The 23,116-nt window shown below is 38.9% G+C and overlaps 1 protein-coding gene across 18 annotated transcripts in view; it reads right to left on the bottom strand.

The window, feature by feature from the left end:
• Positions 1-23,116, bottom strand: part of RBFOX1 (RNA binding fox-1 homolog 1) — a 1,091,692-nt gene that overhangs the window by 89,116 nt on the left and 979,460 nt on the right. For all 18 annotated transcript variants that reach the window (XM_085074907.1, XM_085074911.1, XM_085074910.1 and 15 more), the window contains one exon: positions 1,672-1,815. In XM_085074907.1, coding sequence (XP_084931033.1) covers positions 1,672-1,815 — 144 coding nt within the window. The remainder of the gene's footprint in view (positions 1-1,671; positions 1,816-23,116) is intronic.

The following is a 23,116-nucleotide window of genomic DNA, read 5'->3' on the forward strand; positions in this document are numbered from 1 at the left end:
CAGGCATGAGCCTCTGCTCCAGTCTTTAAGGATATAATAAACAATTTCAGGCCAGAAAGGACAGCATTCCTTCTCTAGCTTATTAAAGAATTCCAACTTGGTCATGAAAAAATGTACCACCACTTGTCACTCTTTGGCTTATTTTATCTTCTTGCCTTCACCATTTAATTCATATTTTAACTGCAACTTCAGCCTCAAAGCAGATATTGATATTTAAACAATTCTCCTTAGTCGTACTCATGTCCATGTAAAATGGTAATTTTCCATGTGTATAACGTGGTCATGATGCAGAGTTGCTATATTTCAAATGAGATATTTCAATTCACGCATGCAGGAATTCCATTTTTCTATCAATTCAGAAGCTAAAAGTTTACTGTCACCAAGTCATTCTGGAAGTCAGGTGGAAAACTCCAGCCATTCTCCAATGCCAGTCTTTTGAGACCTAAGACTTAGAAATCTTAAAAGGAAATGTAGTTTTTATTAATTTATAAATTACTACAATACCTAAAACCAAAAATCCTTTCATTTAAAATACTTTCAAATAAAATCTATTTTAAGTGGTTTGTTTAGTTTAAATAAATTTGCATATTTTTCTCTAGAGGGTTAATTATTATGCCTTCTGTTATTTTGCTGATGAGCTGCAAGCTGCATCCAGGGAAGGTAACTTGCACCAAGTCAGATACAGCAGAACAGTCACTCATTTCCCAGTACTACACCAGGTTTCTTTTTTCCAGTGACTGTTTCCTTCAGAGGAAAAAGTATTGAGAAACACAATCTTTTAATTCACAAACACATTAGGAGAACTTAAAAATCTGAACATGAACGATGGAGAGAAGTACAGAGCCATGAAGCACTTGGTGCTGCACTGAATAACCAACTGTACTGCAGAAGGGAATTCAGATTTAGTGAGGCAGAAAAAAGAAAGCAACAAATACTTCAGAGCCCTGACTTGGGTGCTAATAGATGATCAAGGACTATTTCTAGATTATATCTGGTGACATTTCAAACTAAACCTGAGAGCTCTTGGAGCAGGGAGTAGGAACCCAGTCTAAGCCCTGCTGGTTATAATCCTATTGCTGGTGGCAGGTCCAGCAGGTCCAGGATGTGTGAAACACAGGGCATGGGCTTGAAGGCAGCTGTGGCCTGGGGGAAAACCCAAACTGAGAGAGAAAAACACCAACAAAAACTTCCAAAGCCTACAGACCCACAAAACCTGTGGGGATGGGTGAGGATTCCTGTGTCTGAACTTTGTGCTTAAATTCAGCCCTTGTCTTCCCTTTGGGTCCCTTACCCATGAGGTCAGGCACTGACTATTTTATATCATGCCCTCCAAAGTTAATAAATGCAGGTATATAAATCTAGGTGTGTATAGCAACACCATGTATGCATTTAATATTTTAAGGCAACACAGAGAGCTCTTTGTGAATGCAATACAGAACACCCAACTCTCACATGGAGCAGAATCAGTACAATTTCTTTTCCCAGCTGACACTGGCAAATCAGATGTTTGGTTATACATACATTAAAAGGGGATCTTTACTGAGAATGGTTAAACAGCTCAAATCAGAGATACAGCCCCCACGGCTGCCTATAATACAAAATACCTATTGCAATGCAAATGTTAAAAAAAAAAAAAAAAAAAAAATCCATAAATAAATGATGAGCACTTACACCAAACATTTGTCTAAGATCTGGATCCCGGAATCTGAATGGTATATTTGAGACGTGGAGCCGTTTGGGCTGTGATTTGTTTTCTGTGTTTTCAGAAGATTGTGTCTGTTGTTGGCCGTCGGTCTGTGCTGCATCATCTGTCTGCTGGAAGGGTAAAGCAGAATAAAGCACACTGTAAGTATTGCTGGCATTTTTGATACAGGGGGGTAGGCTGAAATTCTCAGAAAAACCCCAAAAAACTGAAAAGCAGTTAAATCTGCTCCAAGGTATTGAGGAATACCAGAAGTTTAAATACATGAAAATCAAGTCCATTTCTGTATTTGTCTCAACAGCATACATTTTCAGTGATACCATGTATTTGTTACAAACTGGAGAATAAGTAGCTTATTATTTGTAGATCATCTTAGCTATTTTTCAATAACGAATAAAGAGATCTCCCTATATTATAAGGCTGTAGAAACCCCTTTAACCTTTTCTGTGTTTGCCAAACAATCTCCAGTCCAAATACACTACTTGCAGAGCAAGGCAGACACTTTCAATCAGATTAGTGCTTTCCTTCAGAGGCCACTGGGACTGAGCACAGGGCAGGTAACACATCACAGCCTCGTTGCATTTCATGAGCAGTGCTGATGGGCACTGGAGGGTCATTCTGCCCAGATAAATGGTGACCATTATGGAAAAGGCCTTGAGTTGTGAGAGGGAACAGAAGTTTAATCAGTGCAGTGAAGGTTGCCTGACAGAAAAGTGAGACCCAGAAACAAAGTTGTACGGATTTCCTTTGTCGCCAAAATGAGGTTATGTTGTGGTATTTCTTACAGAGACATTGTTCCCTGGGTTTAAAATTCTGTTTCAAAACTGAAGGACATTGCTGTGTGTTATGAGCTAACAAACAAATTATAAATGCCCAGAGAGATGAGGAAAAAACACAATGTCCTTCATCCAAAAAGTAAAACTAACCAATGATGGTCTATCAGTATTTTATAGAAATTACTCATCTCTGTTCTTTAATTACATCCTGCAGTCCCTAATTAATTACTGCTTGTACAGCACACATTCATTAGACAAGATTTTGCATGGCTATGTTAAAAGAGCACAGTCATACTTGTTTGCTGAGGGATTTGGAAGAGCAGAAAAGAAAATAGTTGAATGAAAAACTACAAGGAGGATCTGACAGCCATTACTGCATTTTCTCTGTCCTTTCTCTTCCTTCTGACCCCTTTCTTTTTCCAGGTATTCATTTTTCTCTTGTGTTCTAATGTTAGAGTTTAGTTTGTCTTTCTGACTTCTTTTCATTAAAAAATATAAAAGAAGAAGAAATTGCCCATTTCTTGCTAGTATGAAATTTCTTTTAAGAGACAACAGTTTAAGCAATGTAAAAACGGTTAAATAAAATAAACCTTACCACACAGTTTTAGTACCAACAAGCCTGTTGAAGAGGAAGCAAAAGAACTCAAACAGAACACATCATTTACATCAGCAATAACTACACAGAAATTGAATTCTAGCAAGTTAAATTCAACAATATCTTCCCCAGGGAATGCAAATGTTCTCAAATTAAAAGTACTAACATCTACATTGTCCATACTTCTGCACTAAGAACACTTTATAAATAAAGGTCCTTATTTCTGCAGCAGCATCAGTCCATCAGCAGCACCTTTGATCTTTCCCAGGATAAGATGAGACACACAAACTTTTGTGTGCACTGAATGAAGGTTTGCAAGTGATCCAAACAAATAGCTGGGATCAGAGCAAGTGAAAACCTAAAACTGAGTCAGTGCTGCCACATCTCTTCATCTGCTACTCCCTGAACTCACAGGCAGGGGCCCACAAAGTAAATAATTTATCTTTATAAATATTTAGTGATTTAAATAGAAAATATGGTCTAGAACTATCAAGAGACAAAAATGTTCCATGCTAATCTATTATTATCTAATATCAACTCAAAGTTGCAAAATTTAGATTTGGAGGTAATTCTTCCATCCAGAGAAACCAGAGAGATTGTTTTTTACCTTCAAGCATGAAAGGAGAGAAATATGAAAGAAATTCAGTATATAAGAGCAGATGGGGGAATGACAGACTGGAAACTCTTGAAATACAACACTCCAGAAGAATTTGAGGTCAATTAGATTAATCTGAAGAGAATTAAAGAATTCTGAAGGTGCTGTTGAGGTTCAGGAACAGAGGGTGCCCCAGGAAGAAATTATATAATCAGCGTCCTATATAAATGCAAATTGGAAAGTGTAATCTCTGTTCATTGTGCTAGCAGAAATGAGGAGCAGGAGGGCTGGACTGAGCACCATGAACATCCCAAAACCCTGGGAGCAACTTCCCCACCAAGCAGCTGGATGGGTTATTGTCAACAAAACACAGTGAGGTGTTTGAAAATGGTGTTAAAATGGAGCTGCAAATTATGGTCGGAGTGGGTACATCGAGATATTGTTATTTGCTGGACCTTTGGTTGGTTTTACCATGTTTTAAAATATTTTTTTATTCTGAGAAGCCTCAAGTTGACACTCTCAGCACAGAATGTCTCAGAGTTTGGGCAGTGAGGACTGAAAAGCAGAAACTTCAAGTCACCGTCATCAACACTTCAGCCCTGTGACCCCCACGATCCCTGGGGCAGAATTAACAGGGCTGAACCATTTAAAACTTATTAAAAGGCTTGGCAATGCAAGAGTCTCTTTACAAAGCATATTATCATCCAGAAACCGGCGGGAGCGCCTGGGAGATCTGGAGAAGGATAACTGTGAACTGAGGTTGCAATGTGAGGATCATGCAAAGATGTCCAACACCGAGGAGGTAAAGCACACACGGGCCAGAGGACAGGGTGGAGTTTGAAAAATCCCAGCCAGGCAACTTTCAGAGCTCTGTGGACTCACAGAACCAGAATGTAATTTACCTTACAGATACATAATGCATTGCAGGAGAATATTTTCACAGCTAGAGGAGCTGAAGAGTGGTGTTTGATATTCCTTTAGAAATTAATTGAAGTGAGGATGGGGCATTATCCTTCCTCCATCCCTGAGTCTTGCATGCAGTCAGGCTGATAGCTGGTCCCTATTTCACCACGTATTTGCAATTATCAAATATTAAAGAATCTTAATCTATATGATTGTCTTAAAACTTATAATGAAAGTTATAAATACAGAATGCAGAAATAGAAGACCAAATTCTCACTTACAGTGAAACAAATTGAAGTAAACTTCCTTTACTTCAGTGAGTTACTGAAGGCTTAAGTGTTAAAATGAATCAGAATTGAAACCATTCTTACAGGTAAGGAAACCCATATCAAAGAAGGCATTTCAGAAAATGATTTTTTTCATATAAGATAATTTCAGTATAAATATATGGTATCCTTTTAAACCAAATTCATCACCAAGAGAGTTAATCTATTGTCTTCTAAAGAAATTCTTTATCTTTACCAAAATACTTTTGGTTTTGTTTCCTTAACTCAGTTATAGAAACAGAAAACTTCTATTATTTAAAATATTACTCTCGAGTTCTTAAAGACTTCACACTGACGTGAAGTTCTTGAGGCAATTTTTCCAGTTTCACTTCCTACCTTTTCCTGAGAACTTAAGAAATAAAAATAATAAAAGTCAAGAAACCCACTAAACCAAATGTTTGTTTGGATAAAGTAAATTTGACACTTTTCTATTTGGGGAAAAAAACCCCAATCTCTCCCCCATGCAGACATATAGTGCCATCTTCTTTTAAGAGCTTTTAAATCCAAATTTGCAGCAAATTTCACACAAAAATCCATTCTGAAGCCTTCACCCCACCTCTGCTGCAGCCCCATTTCCCAGCTGCCCCTGGCTGCACTCAGCAGCCTCATCTCCCCCTCCAGCACTCGTGGCAAAGGCACCACCAGCACTGAACAACGAGCAGTGAACCTGAAATCAGAGGGACCCTTGTGCACAGTGTTTGCAAAGAAAAAACCATTCCATTCTCCTCCCTGGCTGATACAAATTCTCTGTCTCCCTTTCCATCCATCACTGCAGACAGGCAGCCCTGCAATGTTTCTTACACTGGAATTGGGAGTGTTGCACTTTCCCTCCATCCTTTCTCACCCACTGATGTCTTTCATTTCCTACAAAACAATGCTGGTGTGGACAAAATCTTCCACCCTCCAATCCTGTGTCCAGCACAGTGAAATGCTGGCACAGAAGAGCTGCTTGCACACCTCCACAAAAAGAACACTGTCCTCAATCTCAGCTTTTGGGGAGTGGATGGAATATAAACAGCAGGAATGCCTAAAATGGAACTAAACCTCTTATCTCTTCCTGGACAAAGGGGAAATAAGTTGTATCGGGACACGAAAAGCTTCACCAAGTCCTGATCATTCTGCTACAATCTGTAAACAAATATAAATCAGTTACATATCTTTTTAAACCCATACTTAGAGGAAGAACAGCTTAATTCTAGCAGGAATAACCCGTAAAATATTTACAGGGAGAAAAGAAAGAGAGGAAAAAAAAGCAATAGTTTTTTGGTTTTTTTTTTTAACATGATCAGTGGTAAATTAGGTGTTGAGTATCTCATGTATACATGCCAGCATAGGGTAAAACTCTTCAGAATTTTAAATTCAGCAAAAAAAAAGAGAGCACTCATTAAATTTTTTAATAAATGCTCAAAACCAGCACCTGTTTTTTCCTGCTGCACCAATCAAGTTATTTCTCAGAGAGAAAGAGCTTGTGAATGTCTTCTAGGCATTATTTGATTAAGCTGACAATATTATGTGAGCAATGGTTGGGTACCCACTGTGCTGTACTTTTGACCAAATTGATTTGTGTAATGAACACTTGCTCTGTCTCTTCTCTAGCCTGGACAGGGCTCTTGATTTAACCGGTGGTGCTGCAAGCCAAGTGAATTTACAGCCCCCACAGTCATTCTCTCTCAATCTGGAGAGAATAGCAGCAGCAGTACATGAGCAAGCATAATTCAATACATTGTGCTATAAGCGCAGAAAATAATATCAGAGCTCTGCAATATACCTGTTTGATTTGATTTGTAAACCCGATAAAAAAAGCAATCGAGAAAAGTTCAGCAGAAAATATATATATACGTCCTGAGCAAAAATATAACCGTGCCCAATGTGTACAAACTGAAAAAATCATGCATAGTAAATCAGCTTCATACTTCCCTTAGATAATATTGCCCATTTTCCATTTTAAAAGGATCTAGATTCTGCAAAGTTACCTTTCCATTAAAAAGTGAGCAAAGAGAATAATTTAGACCAGAGTTTGGGACTTTCTGAAAATGCTGTTTCCCAGAAACACCACTAACAGGGAACTGACAAAGTGATGGGCTTGTAGCTACCCTGTTTTCTTAAGCAGATCGACTGATTAATTAATCATACTTGTTTTGATGAATTTATATTCTGAAAAGTCCCAGTTCTGCAACGTGCTTCCCAGAAGCATAACAACACAGGGAAAAAATGGAGTTATATACGCAGATCCATCTGTTTGGGCTTAAATATTCACACAAAGATGTACACAGGAAAAAATTCTCTCATCGTGCTGTTTCACAGTGGTGATAAACATTACCAAGAGTATCAGTGACTTTCTTGTGAACTACATCTCTGTTATCCTTTTCTCATGTGTAAGATCAATAATAAGGTCTCATTGCTTTCAGGACATGAAAAGTTGAGATTAATTTTTCAAATTAGTTCTAAAGATAAAAATATTTCAAATACCTCACACTGCACAGCATGCAGCTCATGCCACATCTATTTATCCCCTTAAGACTCCTCTCCTGAAGAGAATGAGCATTGTTCCTCATTCTGTGTAAAAAGCACACAGATCTGGGACTTGCTGCTATGCAGAAAGAAATAAAGAAATGTAATAATGACTGCATTTGATAATTCAGAACTAGATGATCCTTAAGGTCACTGCCACACTAACCCTTCTATGATAATATTGCTAAATTTCCATTGTAGATGAGTACCTCACACTCCAGAAATGCTTGGTTTCAAAGACACTGAGACTGCAACCCTGCAGGGCAAACCCTGACCCCCTTGTTTGCACTGGCAAAATTCCCTTTGATTTCAACTGGGCCACAGCTTGGCCCTGATGTTATACCCACTTGACAAAGTAATTTCACCATTACCATTAACTCCATTCCGAGATTACAGGAGGTGTAATGATCCTGGTTTCATATCCTTTACAAAAATATTTCACCATCCAAAGCACCACATGCAAACTAACCGAAGCAATTGCTGTGTGCCCATAGCCTGGGACAGCTCTGACAGAACGAGGCAGAGGAGCCAAGTGGCTGCTCTGGAGGCTGTGCTGTGCCCTGTCCAAAGTGCTCATCTCTCCCCTGGCCACTGGCCAGCCCATTAATGCCTCAGAGCCATCTTCCCTTCCATTTCACCGCTGGCAAAACTGTGTTAGGTGCTCAGTTGTACCTGTAATTCCTGTGAATAAAATACATCTCCAGAGTCGAGGTGAAATGTGAGACACACGTTTGGCTGATGAGCGACAGAGGCAGGCAGGGTGGGAGTGCACCTTGTGTGAGGCAGGAGACACAGCCACCTCCTGCTGGAATATTTTATGGTCGAGGTCCTTGAGCAGTCAGATGAATACAATTTACTCCCAGGAAGAGAAGTGTGAGGTGGCTGACTCTGACTGGGGCATTTGTTTTAGATATACTGCCACACGCAAGCACACCCCGGTAGGATCCCTTAATCCAATTTCCTGACAAATGAAAAAGAACCTGAATAATTTTGTGCTTTGCTTCAGCAGTTTCTGACGTTCCACTATCGAACATGCTCTGGGGTTTCAGCATACTGGGGATTGTTGGAGGCTGGAGACTTCCAAGCAGTAGTGATTATTTCTCTGGTTTCTAGATGGATGCATTCTGGATGCTGATACCACAGGCTACAAGGAAGCACTGCTATTATTGTGATAGCTTATGCATGGAGAGCTAGCAGCCTAAATAAGAGATCATTAATTCTGAGGACAGATAGGAGCACTGAGATAGGTTTCTTAAGCCTCTGGTACTGCAGGACAACCAAAGAGTAATTAATAACTTGGCTACATTAATTATTTCCTCAATTTGTCTTGCTTAACAATATGGAATATAGCCCTTATATAGTGCTTTACATTGCCTTTGCTGGTTCATCATTTTTCTTCTAAAATATTCAGCAGGGTCTCAGGGAACAGCATATCAATCATGTCTGCAGGAGAAGCACCAAAACCCATACATTTGTTTTAACTTCTGAACAAGTCTCAAAACTTGAGCCAAATTTGCTGGCACAAAGAGCAGATATTATTTTAAAAAGAATATGTGTAATAAGTTTATTTAATGGAGTTGTGTGTAACCCAGCAGTTGCCAAGTTCAGTTAAGGACATCCAGCTGACATCAGCATATCAGTATCTTGAAATGGGAGTAGGAATGATAAAAGGTTGACTCAATGCATTATTTATTGTTTGCATCGATTCAGTAAATATTTCTGACCACCTACTGATCCCATCCACAACATCACAACTGCAATTAACAAAACCTTTCTCTAATCAGCTGCATCCTGGCTCCATTAGCCAAGAGGGAAATGCATACACACTCTGCACATCTTTAGAAATTCATGCTACATATAACAAAACTCAATTATTGTAATATTTTTGCACGATAATATTAAAATAAATTCCTTGGATTTATCCTTAAAAAAATAGAAGACAGATTAGGAAATATTATACTGGTCAAAGCACAAAAGCATTAATTTAATCCAAATGAAAAAATCTCGAGTAGTGATATACAGACACAAAGAAATATTCAAGTGATTTTGTTATTCTTCTTTCATCTGTTAGTCAGAAGTCTGTTTTTTTCTGATGTAATTGTTCTTGTTCCTTAAAAGGGCTTCAATAGCAGGAAGAAAGTGTTCAAAAATAACTTTGTTTCAATGCTTGAAAGCGTACTGTAAGAATCCAGACAGGCAACAAATGAAAACATAAAAAAACCCCCATGACAGTAAATATAGAAATCTTGATTGGAGTTGATTAGAGGGGTTTTATCACTTGAGTGGGAGCTGTAGCTCCACACTGCACACTGCTTACAGAGTATTACCAGAACAAGAAGTATCCTCAGTTTAGTATCCTCAGCAATAAAAAATACCTTGCTGGTGACATTTTCCCCCACAAATTGCTCAGCAGTTTCCACTTTGCATTTCCACTGCAGGTTCAGCTCTCATTTCTCTCCCAGCAGAGCTGATTTCCCCCTGTGTGTCTAAAACACAACACTCATGGGGTTTCATGAGCACCTAAAGCCTCAACACCACCCCTGCCCTTCTGACACCTGGGGGCTCTGGCTGCTCCCACCCAGCACTGCAGATAAATTGGATTATGGAGTTATTCACATCAATTAGGGAAAATACAGCTTGGAAAGCTTCTGAAAGTATCAGTGGGGAATTGGTGTGGTATGCTCTAAATGTTCAAAAATACTGATCTGCCATCTGAGTCACAAGGGGTAAAATAGATGAAGAAATGTTGAAAGGTTTTGTAAAGTTACAGGTGAAAATACATAATGGTTATGATAACTCTTAAAACACCTTGTCTCAAGTTGCACTGTGAAAGGCAATAAATCAGGACTCAATGTCCTTGAGAATAAGACTTTCTGATTGATGCAAAACTTGGCATGCTTGGTTTCTGGAACTCCACTGATTCTCCCCAAGTTCTCCTATCCAACTCAGTTATTACCTTGATTTATGAAGAAATTATTCACAAAAGAACATAAATCAATACACTGCAAGGCAACTGTACTTTTACCTGTGGTCGTTCATTCATGCACAAGCATTACTGCTTTAAAATAGAATGAGATTCTTTTTTTTTTTTAATGTTCTAATTAGCTCAAAAATTCTTTCAAGTATTATCCCTCATAAGTCAACATTATAAAAGGCTGCAGTGCCACAATAAATCTCATTAAACTTTTGCTCTGGCAGCAAGCTCTATCTGGACAAAATAACTTTCAACATCTGCAACTACCTCGTACAATGCTGTGACATTTAACTGTATTTGTCCAAATGAAAAATCACTAATTAAATACTATGCTACACAGCTTCAGAGGACATTACTTCCTTTAAAATAAAAAAAAAAAAAGGAAAGAAGTGCCTTTAGATGGAGCATTTGCAGGTTTGGCTCCAATGAGTTGTTTACCCTCAGCTTGAATCAATGCACACTAGTTTCTGGAATTCCCCCCTGAACTGGATTTATGTCGTGCATGTAAAGTCCCTTTTTGTAAGAGTTGTGTTGACACAACCAACTGCTGGGCGAACTTGTGAGAGCAGAGTTTCATGCTGAGAGAGAATGGCTGATTGCTGCAGCTCCAGCTCAGGAAAAGAAAGAGAATGTGACAGGATGAGAAAAGGTTTTTCTCTGGTTGACCCCTCACCTATTGCTGGATCCCTGCTGCGCCTTTCCATTTGCTCACTTGCATATCTTTGCCCAAGGAGTCAATTCTTGAACCCTCTGAAACACATAAGAATTTGAGGGTTCTCCACGTCACAAAAAGACACTTTCTGAATCACATGGCTCTTTTTGTAGTGAGGTACTCACCAACCTGACAAGCAGCAGTTCAGCTCCATGCAGGATAGCAATTTCTCAAACTTAATGCCATTCCACGAGAAAATAGCTGAATTTATTTGCCTTATCAGATATGTTTGCTACTCTCATATCTTCCCCTGTTGCAGCCAAATGCAAGCAAAGGAGCTGTGACATTTTGAATGGAAAAGCAGATCTGTCCCTGCTGCTCTGCACAAGCAAAGCGCTTGAAGTTTCCCACTGGCACAGCCAGAGACAGAGAAGTCCACATCAAGGAACATTATGCTTTATGAAAATCATTCCTTTTCATCTTTCTCTTCAAGCTCACCCAACACCTTTCTTTCGTTAATGCGAAAGAGTTTAAAGTTTTAACAAACACCCCATTTGTCCTTCCTTTCTCCCACTTAAAAAAAGAAACAAACAATCTAAAGTGTATTGCATGGTTCAAAGAATTTTGAAATTATTCATCATCATTGCAAATCTATCTGTGAATGCTGATGTTACGATGAATTCTGCCTGATGACATGAATACAGCCTGGTACTGAGCTTCACAATGCTGCTCCCACTGCAGAATTGCTTTGATTACTGATCCTCAAGTTTAAGGAAACATCTTTTCAAGAACTGGAAACAGGACTCGGATTGCCCTGAAATCAAGTTGCCTTTCCTGGAAAAAGTTCTCAGGGAAGAGGGCAAAGAAAACATTCTCTAATAGCCAACCTGGAATCAGGAGGGCTGGCAGTGACTTTAAAGCTAATTCCCACCCTTCCCTCTTCCTCACAACGAGCTTGCTAACAGACCTCTTTGCCTTATTCATCCTCAAGCACAGCAACCAGACATGTCCCAGCCAAGACTGATCTATTTTCATCCAATATCTGTACAGAGAAGTCATTAGCCATAATAGTCTCAAGCAGTTTTGCTGTCTGCAGTTCCCTTCAGGAATCAGTACAGGATGGTATAACCACACTGACACAGCTTCATCTTCTCAGTGCTCACCAAAGGGACTCCAGGGATGCTGTCAGAGGTGAAAGCAGGCAGGGTGGTGTGACTGACAGCCCAGAGGGTCCTGTCCATGCAGAGGGACCCTGCCAGGCTAGAGGAACAGGCAACAGGAGCCTCGTGAAGTTCAGCCAAGCCCTGCACTTGGAGAGGAACAGCCCTGTGTCAGGGAAATGAGTGGCTGAAGAGCAGGAAGAGATACAGGAATCCAAATGGAATAGGGATTATTATTATCAAATCTTTTACCTTGCCCACTGTCATGGCTTGGTTCTTCATGAAAAGCCTCACCATACTAAAAAGTGGTCAAAATCTACACAGCTTGGTAACCTTCACAAGCATCCTGCAGGATTATTATAGTTTTGTAATAGACAAAACAACCCCCAAACAAAGAAATCCTTTTCTATGACTTGGCTCAGAAGAGACACTCTGAGACACAGAGAAGTGGAAGCCTCTACACCTTTGCTTGGAATTGCAGCAGAATAAACATTATGTAAAGCAAATTATTATGCAACAGAGCAATATTATTAAGCCAGCAAGTGACAGCTGTAGGTCACCTCTTCCCATCACTGCTCTCCATCCTCTGATGGCCACAACCCAAATAAACAAGGCACCCTCCAGAAAGGAAGGATGAAAATGTTACTGCAAGGCACTCCAGCACCCCCACTCTCCTCGTTGTGCATTGATTTACTTGGTTATACTATTTTCCCTTTAAAGCTCACTTGGAGAGCTAAGATTCCTATATTGCTCTTGTAAATTCTCTTGTCATATAAATTGAGTATATTGTATAACCATGTAGATAAATAAATAAATGAATAAATTTAGTTTTGGGCAGTCATGATTACTGCATCATTTGCCAGTTCCTGGGATTTTCATTCCTTTCTGCATTCCAGTATCCTTTCCACCTCAGAACAGAACTGAAGTCTCTCAATGCACACTCTTTGTTTCCTATATTCATAACTCTAAGTTCTAATGATCACCTGACTCCTCGAACTATAATTAAAGTCTGAGCTATTATTTCTGGCCAATAGAAAGGAAAAAGTAACAAAATTTAAGGAAAACTGTCAAGACAATCATTTTGCCAGATGTCTATCACAGAGTTAGCTCATCAGTCACCAAACCTCTGTGAAAATAATGCCAATGTCTGACATTCCAAAGCCACTTTTTCAAACTTGAGGAATTATTTTGTGCTTGTTTTTTTTTTAACTTGTATTTCAAATCTCAACTGGAAAAGAAAGCCCTGCAAATCCCAGCCAACCATCTATGTAGGTTGGGGGACATGAACTGGAAAAAGGAAAAAAAAAACCAAATTATGTTTCAGTTATTTTGCTTCTAAACCCAAGCGTGTTTCCCTAACTTGTATAAGAGCTCAGCCAAACATATTTTCGGTTTCTTTAGTGATTTCAGGACATGAATTTATGTTTACTTTCAATGCTGTTTAAGAAAGTATTTGGTGATCTGACACAGACCCAAAAGAAACCATTTCATGGTTCTTTTTTGCTCTTTTCTAGGTGTGGAACTTTCATTCTGCTTTATCCACTGACTGCATTTTCTGCTTTTTAAGGACAAAAGGGTTTGGTCAAACAGTTTGACAAGCAAACCTACAATGCACAAACTGTGCACCAGGAATGTGAGGAAATCACAGGCTTTTTTAATCTATAAAACCAGACTTTATTCTGGATGAGCTAAGGATCTTCTTTGTGTGAGCAGGACTCAGACACTAATATGAGAGGACATCATGGCAATAATTAACAGCTAGTTGAAGTAAAACTCATTTAGAAATATAATGAGCTGAGAACACTTAAACAGACTTCATCCAGGGAAAGATAAAAGAATAGCTTACAGAAATATGGCCTGAATTTCATTTATGTTTAGTATCATTTACATTCTAACACCTTCCCCTTCTTTTACTTCTAAGGGAAATAATGTCAAAAATGCTCTCTACTGGCCTTCTGGAAGTGGATTTAAAACTCAAATTGTAAATTATAGCCTTTACTCTCCACTCACTTCTGCCCTGGTAAAGAATTCATCTCCTGGCCACTCAACAGCTAGAGAAAAAACTATCACAAGCAGTTTTAATTATTATTTACAAAAAGACAGAAAAGCAGTTCCAGAAGTGAGATCCAAAACGATCAGTGCAATTTGAAATCCCTTCAGTTATTTGCACAACCATCCACTACGTTTTAATGGCTGCAGCTATGAGATGATCGAAATTCATGAAGAATATATATTTATTAACACATACTCTCAGCACTTTTCCTCTGCCCTGATTAGAATGTCAGGTGAACATTTCAGCTGAGGGAAAATGAATTGTGAGCTGAGGATGGGCAGCTCTGTCTCACCTGACTCACTCAAGTGAAGAGCCTCTAATAGACATTGGGGGAGATGCATTAAATTAGGAACCACGCCATTGAGTCCTCTCAAATTCCCTTTAAATAAAAAGCAAGAAGAAAAGGTTAATTAAGTTCCACCACGCAATTCTATTAGCAGTATCCATGATTACTGTAGCATGAGGAGGACATTTAATTCAAAAAAGGAAAAAAAAACAGGGGAGAGGTGCTATTGAAATATGAGCTGGTCAATCAATGCCTGAGCAGTGGGGCTGCTTTAGGGTGCTGCAGGCTCTGAGGCTGCTACAGCAAAAAATCCTAACAAAGAAAATAAACAAAATAAGCAAACTAAGTTTCTACCCAGAAGTACAACACCGAAAGGCTCATAACCTAATATACAACTATAAGTAAGTAATAAATGTTATTTTTTCTGTTATCATAAAAATCCTGTATTTTGTAATACAAAGTCTCATTTGAGAAGATGAGTTAAACATCTGTAACTCTCTCTCTCTCTCTCTATATATATAAAACTGGTCTACCAGGGCTTTGTGATTTATATTTCTAGCTTGACCAGTTGCTCCAAAAAAAAACAAACCATCTCAGCACTTGTTCAGAAATATATGCTTTTCAGAGCAATGATGAGGGCTTTTACAAGATGTTTCACTGTCTGGTCTCACACAAGTTTTTTTGTGCTAATTCTGTCAGCACAGCAACTGCTCGCAGTGTTCCTTGCAAATTCAAATCAGGTCTGAAACTAAAAATAATCATCTACAGAGATTCCTGAGGATGTATTTGTACAATCCAAACACTATCCATTTAAACTGTATCTTAATAGGAACGGAATGTGTAGATTTTCAACACTTAGAAATGATAATAAAAAAAGATGGATGTGTCTAAATCAAATATTTTCACACCAACATTTTTCTTGTCTAGTCCCCCAAAACTACTGAATATCCTCCAGATACAGATGTACTTTATGAAAAGAATGAATTGGAAATAAAATAATTCTTTTGTAACCAGAGAGTAGAGAAGGATGAAAACAGGTATCAACAGCCTGCAAGTTTTTTATATTTGATTCCAGATTTTATTAAGTGTTTCAATTTAGTCTGGCCAAAACATGGCACTTCATTGAAGAGAGTGGAACAGACTCAAAAGATTAATGACAGTAAAATTATCCTAATCTGTCATAAGCTCTGATATAACAGTAAGAGGAAGTAATTTGCTTTAGTAAAAAGCAATGATCACCAAAGCATGAAAATTAACACTCCACAGAGGTAGATATTAAATGAGAAATATTAGCTGCATCAGCACATTGGAGACAATTATAAACTGCAGAGGATTTCTGAGACCGAGAAATACTACATTTATTATGATAAAGTCAATTTTACCACTCAGTAAATGCTCAGTTTGTGATTTTAGTGCTGAATTTCTTTCCCCTCAAAGCTAACTTGCATTACTGCTCTCCAGAATTTATATCACTTTTGTTTCCTTTATGCATTATTGCTTACTTTATCTCATGGAAACTTATTAATACAGAGAAGACAAAAAAAATCACGGAATATTACTTTATTTTATTACTTTCTTTGAGCACCCAGACAACACTTGACATGCTTCTGAGAAATTATATTACTCAAAAAGGGCTTTTTTATCAGTTTCACTCAGTGAGCGTTTATGAACAGATGAGAGCCTCTCTCTCTCCTTTTTTTTTTACAAAGAGAAATAAATATGAGGAGATAAGTAAAAGTACACAGGGAAGATCCTTTGGCTTTCCATTCTTCTATTAGAGAATAAATTCAAGCTGAAGATTTTTATAACCACCAGCATTCATACTGAAAGGTGCTAATGCATCATTATGATCTAGCAGGTTGCTAGCTGTGTTTTACAGCCTTTCACACTACATTAACCTTTTGTACCTCAAGTATTTATGACCTCATAAGTAAGTATTTATCAAACTGAAAGCTCATATACAGCACTGTATTTTAGCTATCAGTTTTTAGGAACATTTATAATTCCTTTTTTTTTTTTCTTTTGGCCTGAATTTAAAATCACTTTGGTTTACAGTCTGGATTTTTAGCAATGATATTAATGCAAAGTAAAACTGTTTTCCCACTATCCATGGGAATGGTGGAAAACTAACAAATGCCTTAAACAGGGTCTTGTGCCAATGTGAAGAGAAACTTCCCATGCCGATTTTATTCTAAAATAAAATAAGAAAAGGTTAGAAAAAGCAAATGTAGCTGTTTTGCTTTCTGCAATAGTCAATCGTGTATCAGAGCCAAACAACCAGAGGTACTCTTGGCACAAGAATTGTCACAATTATGAAAGAAATAGGTTCCTCACCTATATATGTTGTGTATTTAACAAAAAAATCCCCACCAAATACAGCAATCTGGGCATATCCACATCTCCATTAGAGAGGAAAAAAAACAACACCTGACTAATGTATTAAACAAATATTGCACTAATATAGTATTGGCTGCAAATATTTTTCCCAGCGATCCACTGTGAAGTCAGAGGTATTGAAGCCTATCATGAGCAAGGCCAAATTGTAACTCCACAAACATTCTTAAAACATTTCTGGCTTACAAACATCACAAATTTTTGTCTATCTGGGAGAGACAATGCCAAAACCTGTCCTGTCTTTGCTCTGTCTCAGGTGTGTGATAGGGTAAGGCAGAATCCTCCAATCCACAGGCAATGGCAACGGTAAAGAGGGAAAAACAAAAGAGAAAAAGAGGGAAAAAAGAGAAAATAAAAAGACAGGAAAGGAAAACCATATGGAAAAATGCCACAGAAAGGGGAAAAGAGTCTCTGCTGCTCAGTTACAATCTTCTGCACACTTACGCAGGGATGGTTGAGAGAATAAGAAGTCACTCTCAGCCTCTGAGGGCTTTCTGCCTGCTGGTAATTATGCTACATACAGATCACTACTTGCTTTGCCTGCTGCATTTATTGTGGGGGGAAAAAAAGAAAAAGCACCCAAATATCAGTAACTTTGCTACAGATGGAATAGACTGAGTTGCTGAAGTGCCCTTCTCCAAGAAGATGCTGCCAGCCTCCCTCTCCTTGTCCCTATTGTGACCTCCTACCTCCTCCCTTGCAGCTTTCTCAGACTTCTCAGGGCAAGCTTTAAACTCAGCAACCCAGCAAGTCAAAGTTTGCAGTCCCTCCCTGTATTTATATACATTAGCAAGTCCCTGTATTTGTAAAGCTAAATAACACAGCTAAACACCTTCACAATTGCTGTAAATACAGATAATCCAGGGAGTGGTAGACCCTTGCCATGTTCCTTGCATCACTTCATGCCCCACCTTTGACTCCTCAATCCCATTCTTAGATGGAAGAGAGATGAAATCTATGCCAAAGCAAAGGAGGAGATGCATCTTGGCACTGTGTGTGGTATCATCTCATCACATATCCCAAGCTGGGGGGTGAATGAAGAGATGGTAACTTCACACTGTCTGCAGGGTGTGTCAAAGTCAAACCAAGCTGCACAGTTTTGCCTTTAAAAAACAATTTATATATAGATATATATGAATTTCCTTGGTAACAGAGTATCTCACCAACATTCTTTTTTATTCATACACCTGAAACACAGCATTCACATAAATTGAGCTGAGACTGTGATCTATTCAAAGCTCAATGCTCCAAAAGCATCAGTTCAAAATGAAATTCAGCAATAGCATTCTGCTGTTCCGGGGAAAAAACACTATCTCTCAGTCTAGACACTTAGGCTCAGGACAGCCAGCTCCTGCAATCAATTTTGTCACAGATTTGCCTCTGGCAGGTTATTTAAACTACTTGTACCTTAGTTCCTTCTCAACAAAAGCAGAAAAAAAACCAATGATTGTAATTCAGCAAAATCTCACCAAATGGCGGCAAGGATTAAATAAGTCTTTCCATAAAATGCTTGGAGGGGATCATCCTCTAAACTCAACCAGAAAGAATCACACTAGATTAGATCAGCAGCAACACATTCACAAATATCTCAGTCTTATAGCCAACTCCCAGATTGACAGAACTGAATATAAAGAAATACCTTCATCATTTGAGGTCACAGGCTTGTAAGGTCTCTGACTCAAATTGTTTCTGTAATTCCCACCTTCAGTACACCAGAGAGGGGACAGTGCACTTGTGACCACAGACAAAACACTGAAGCAAATTTCAAAAAACCTTCAAGCACTCACAGCACTCAGAGCTCTTCCTCTCAGTGACAAAATTGGCCTCAATGTGGACTAGGATGTTGTTTTCACCAGAAGAAGGGCAAGGTAAAAAGATATTTTATCAAAGTGAAAGCAACAAATTTATCACCTGGGTGACAAATTTGTCACTATTCAAATTACCAGAGAGCCCAGCTGCAAAAAACGTGAACAGCTTTTGGCATGAAATATCTACTCTTACTGAAAACTGCTGAGCAAGTGCCACACCTGGCTCTGCCTTTCACCAACAGGGCAAGGTGTCACCAAGCATCCCCAAATAATCAGTGATTTCATTGCATCTGGAGGATTTACCAGTAAATTCCCATGTCTTCACCCAAAAAGCCTGCTCGAGAACAATCCTTTGTCGTAAATGCAGTTTGTTGGAGGGCCATAAAATTACAAACAACCACTCTCCTTCCCCTCTTTTTGGTCCCAGAAGCAACACCTGAGAGCAAAGAGCTTTCCAGAAGAGAATGGAGGGATTGGGCTGATAGCTGTGGAATGATGACACAGCATCCTTCCTGTGAATGTCTGAAATCATTCTGTGATGGAGCAAAAAGACTCCTTTTCCTTACAATAAAGGCAAAGCACCATTCTTCATGGAAGACAATGGATAGATAGATAGACAGACAGACAGATAGACAGAGCGACAGATAATCAGAAGAAACCAAAGTTTGAATATTCAGCAGTGTGAGCCCTCTTTTCTTCCCACTAAAGGAAAAAGGCTTTAAAGCATAGAGCACAGCAAGTTCAATCAAAATTAAAAGTACCAGGTTCCTAAATTATGGCTCCTATCTAGCTGGCTCTAAAAGTAGCAGCTCTAAATGATCAGTGTCTGAAATATGTCAAATCAATAATTCAATTAATTAGAAAGCTGCTCAAATGTGGGGCAATACATTATGAGTGTTTAGGGTGAGGAAAGTGGAGATCCTGAGAGCAAATTCAGCCTCCACCTGAACAGATTGTCTGCAGAGCTATTGAACAGCTGACGACAGTGGAAAGCAATTTTCTATAGTGGGTGGCCAGGGCAGGGTGGCTGGGAGGGCTGACACCTTCCTCAGCCAGAAATGTGACACAAAATGACTGATTTTTCCTGCAGACAAAAATTACTACACTTGCCTAGTTAGGATTAACATTGTCTGTATCATTTGGCTCACAGTGAGTGTATGTTACATTTCTAGGAGTGCACTAATCTGTTCAGGAAACTTCACTGTGAATAACCCCAGACAAACATCCCAAATCCTCAAATTGCAGCTGGATGAAATTTCCAGGCAGAAAAATTAGATGCCTTGGGCTAAGGTGAACACGTGCAAGCCTGGGATATAGCAAATTGGTGTCCTAAAAGTGCGTATTTGGAAAAGAAAAAGAAACAAAAAACAAATTTAAAAGCCCAAGAAAGTAAAAAACTACAGCTGTATTCAAAACAGAAGCATCTCTTGATGCACAATAATAATAAAATTATTTAAAAGGTGGCTTTCTCCATCAGAAGGCACAGAACAGAATCAGTGATTCAGACCTTTGAATGAACATGTTTTGTCTCTAAAATGCATTAAAATCTTCGGGAAGTTGACTCTGCTGTACATGCAAAAAGAGAAGCGACACGGGAAATGGCTGCAAGTTCCTTTCAAGAGAGAACAGAGAGATAAAAGCAATGGATGTGCAATGCTTTCAACTCAGTGGGGAAAAAAAGAGAAGAGGGAGCCTAGCTCAGAAATGAGAGCAAGTTCTAAAATTGGAAACGCTTGCTGGAGACGGGAAGAAGCCAATGGCAACATTTTCTGCTGGTGTGAAAGAGCTGGTATTGCATGTGTGAGCCATTTCACAAGTACAGCTCCTGCCAGGGCACAGCGCAGGAGCCTGCAGTGCTCCAGAGCTCCAACATCTGCATTCACACACGGAATAAACCCTGAAACCCAGGCAGGGGTCTGTCCCGAAGTTGTGTCCAGTTCCTGTGCCCACCCAGCACTCAGCCCTTCCAGCTGAGCTCTGAGTCTAAACCAGTATTCTGTAGGTAAATTATTGTGTCCCACAGTATAGATGCACTGGGATAGAATATCACCTGCTCATGGGTATTAAACAATGGCCATGCATTAAAAATGAATCAAAGGCTACCTTGTAAATACGTTTACTCTTCCAATTAGACTAATTGCAAGGTATTTTTAAACTCAACACTTGAAGGGATTACTATAAAATACAAGTTTTTCAATTTGCTCAAAACCTACTTTTTGTCTCGTTTTAATTTCTCTTTTATATCCTTTACTTCCCAAACACTCTGTCAAAACTAGAATATATTCTGTATTAAAAAGGGGTCAAAAGTGACATTCATAGACAAACAACAAACTCCATTATTTCTGCTGCTCCAGCTTGGGATAGTTTTGCCACCTGTCCCTGTCAGATTTGCTTTAAAGAAAAAAAGGAAGCTTATGTATGAGAACACAGAAATACAAATATTCAGAGGTGAAACTTGGCATCTGTTACACTAAATTTGGCAACACTCTAATTGTAAACTACGTAAGAAAGAAAATGTAATAGAAAGTGTCCACGAGAAACCATATTTCTCTGTACAATAAATATTTCCATACCCCTAAAACCAAAAGAATAAGAACTCTAAGCAAAAAGGCAACAGAATTGCTACATTTTCAAGTAAATGCATAAGCTAAAAGCAAATTTCTCTGGCCAAAACCACTAATTTTTCCTCGATGTAAGTGAAAAACCACAAGACTTCTTTTTGAGTATGTTCTAGCTTTAGGATTAATACTTGCAAATATTTTAACCCAACTGACAGTTTATAACCACATTTTTGCCTATAAATCTCTTTAAACAATAGCAGCAATAAGATCTTTTGTAACACAAACATATTAAAAAATAAATCACATCCTTATGAAAAGCCAAATTAGGTATCCCAGGATTGTTATAACATGAAAATAGTAAATTTACATACTTCTTTGAGTTTAGTAAAAATCTCTTTTCTCACACGTTATGTTCTTATAACCCACAAGATCTTTTTTTAACTTCAGCTACCACTGGAGGAGTTTCATCTGCAAACACTAATTAGCCCAGGCAGGCTCAGATCTTCCTGGCTAGCTGGGTGATGGTGCCTGCAATATGTTGCAGCCTTGCTACACATCTTGTTTTCAAAACAAATATTTAGATACTACTCTGGAACAGCTGGAACTTATGTGAATCCTTATGAAATTAAATAGTTGACATCTTTTGACGCACTTTTTATAACAGCAACAAAAAAACCCACAGACATGGGAAAAAGACACTGTTGTAAGCATGCTCTCCTCTTCTGATTGAACCAGAAGGCAATCTGCTTTTTTTTTTTTAATCCCTTTTAAAAGTCAGAGAATAAAGTATTTGAATTACAATCCAAAGCAAAAAAGCCCAGTAGGAGAAACCCTCCATTCTTACTTTGGAAGGGCTAAGGAAGCTGGGAGGCAGCGCCAGTCTTACCCTAGAGTCTGCAATCAGTTTATAAAGACTGAGATATCCTCAGTGGCCAACAATCTGCTGCTGTGCTCCATGGGGAGAGGAGAGATGTTCTCTATGCTCCACACCTGGGGCTGTTTGCAGAGCTGCAGGCAGGGGCAGGTGAGGAGGAGCTGCCCCAGGTGCTCCCTGAGCCTCTCCTGTCACAGGGATTTTGGCAGAGCTGGTTGCTAGGGCAGGGAAGGAGCTGAGGAGCACTGACACCTCCTGCTGCCACTTGCAGGTGGATGTTAAATGGGCTTCTCAGCTAGAGTTTGGGGATAAATGATTATATTTCACATTCAGGGGCAACTTAGCAGGTAGGGAAGAGACCAGAGGCAGTGGCAGCTGCTTCAGTGGGTGAGATTTAAAGAGGTCTCTGCTGGAACAGCAAATGCAAAAAGCCCCTTAAAGCAAGAATAGCAGAAGACCTAAGGGATCTCTCTTAAAAAGCTGTTGAGAAGTTTTCCTAAATCAAAAAAGGCAGCACGATATGCTGATGATACAACACAACTGTGTGGGATATCAGCTGAAAAAGCATCTAGAACCAGCAAGCTGCTGCAATTGAGATACAAAAATACCAGAGAATTCATGTATGCTCTTCACATCAGCTATAGATTACCTTCAGAGATTCCATATTCTCTCCATGCCACATTAAAATCAGTGGTAGCTTTGTGCCTCCTATAGGGGAGGAGGAAATGAAGGCAAGCTACTAGATAACATTGGAATGGGGAAACAAACTGGGAAAATAGAGAGAAAGCATATATGTTGAAAAACAACATAAATGGAAAATGAAAGAAAGACTATAAAAAAGGAATGGGGTTGTAGACATGAAAAGGAAGAGAAAACAATGAAAATGCACATGAACATTAAAAGCAGGCAAAAAACAAGCAAAAGGTTTGCAAATTTTTTTTTTTTA

This window comes from Lichenostomus cassidix, chromosome 14, assembly GCF_008360975.1.
Source record: "Lichenostomus cassidix isolate B80296 chromosome 14, HeHo_3.0, whole genome shotgun sequence".
Classification (NCBI taxonomy): Eukaryota; Metazoa; Chordata; class Aves; order Passeriformes; family Meliphagidae; genus Lichenostomus; species Lichenostomus cassidix.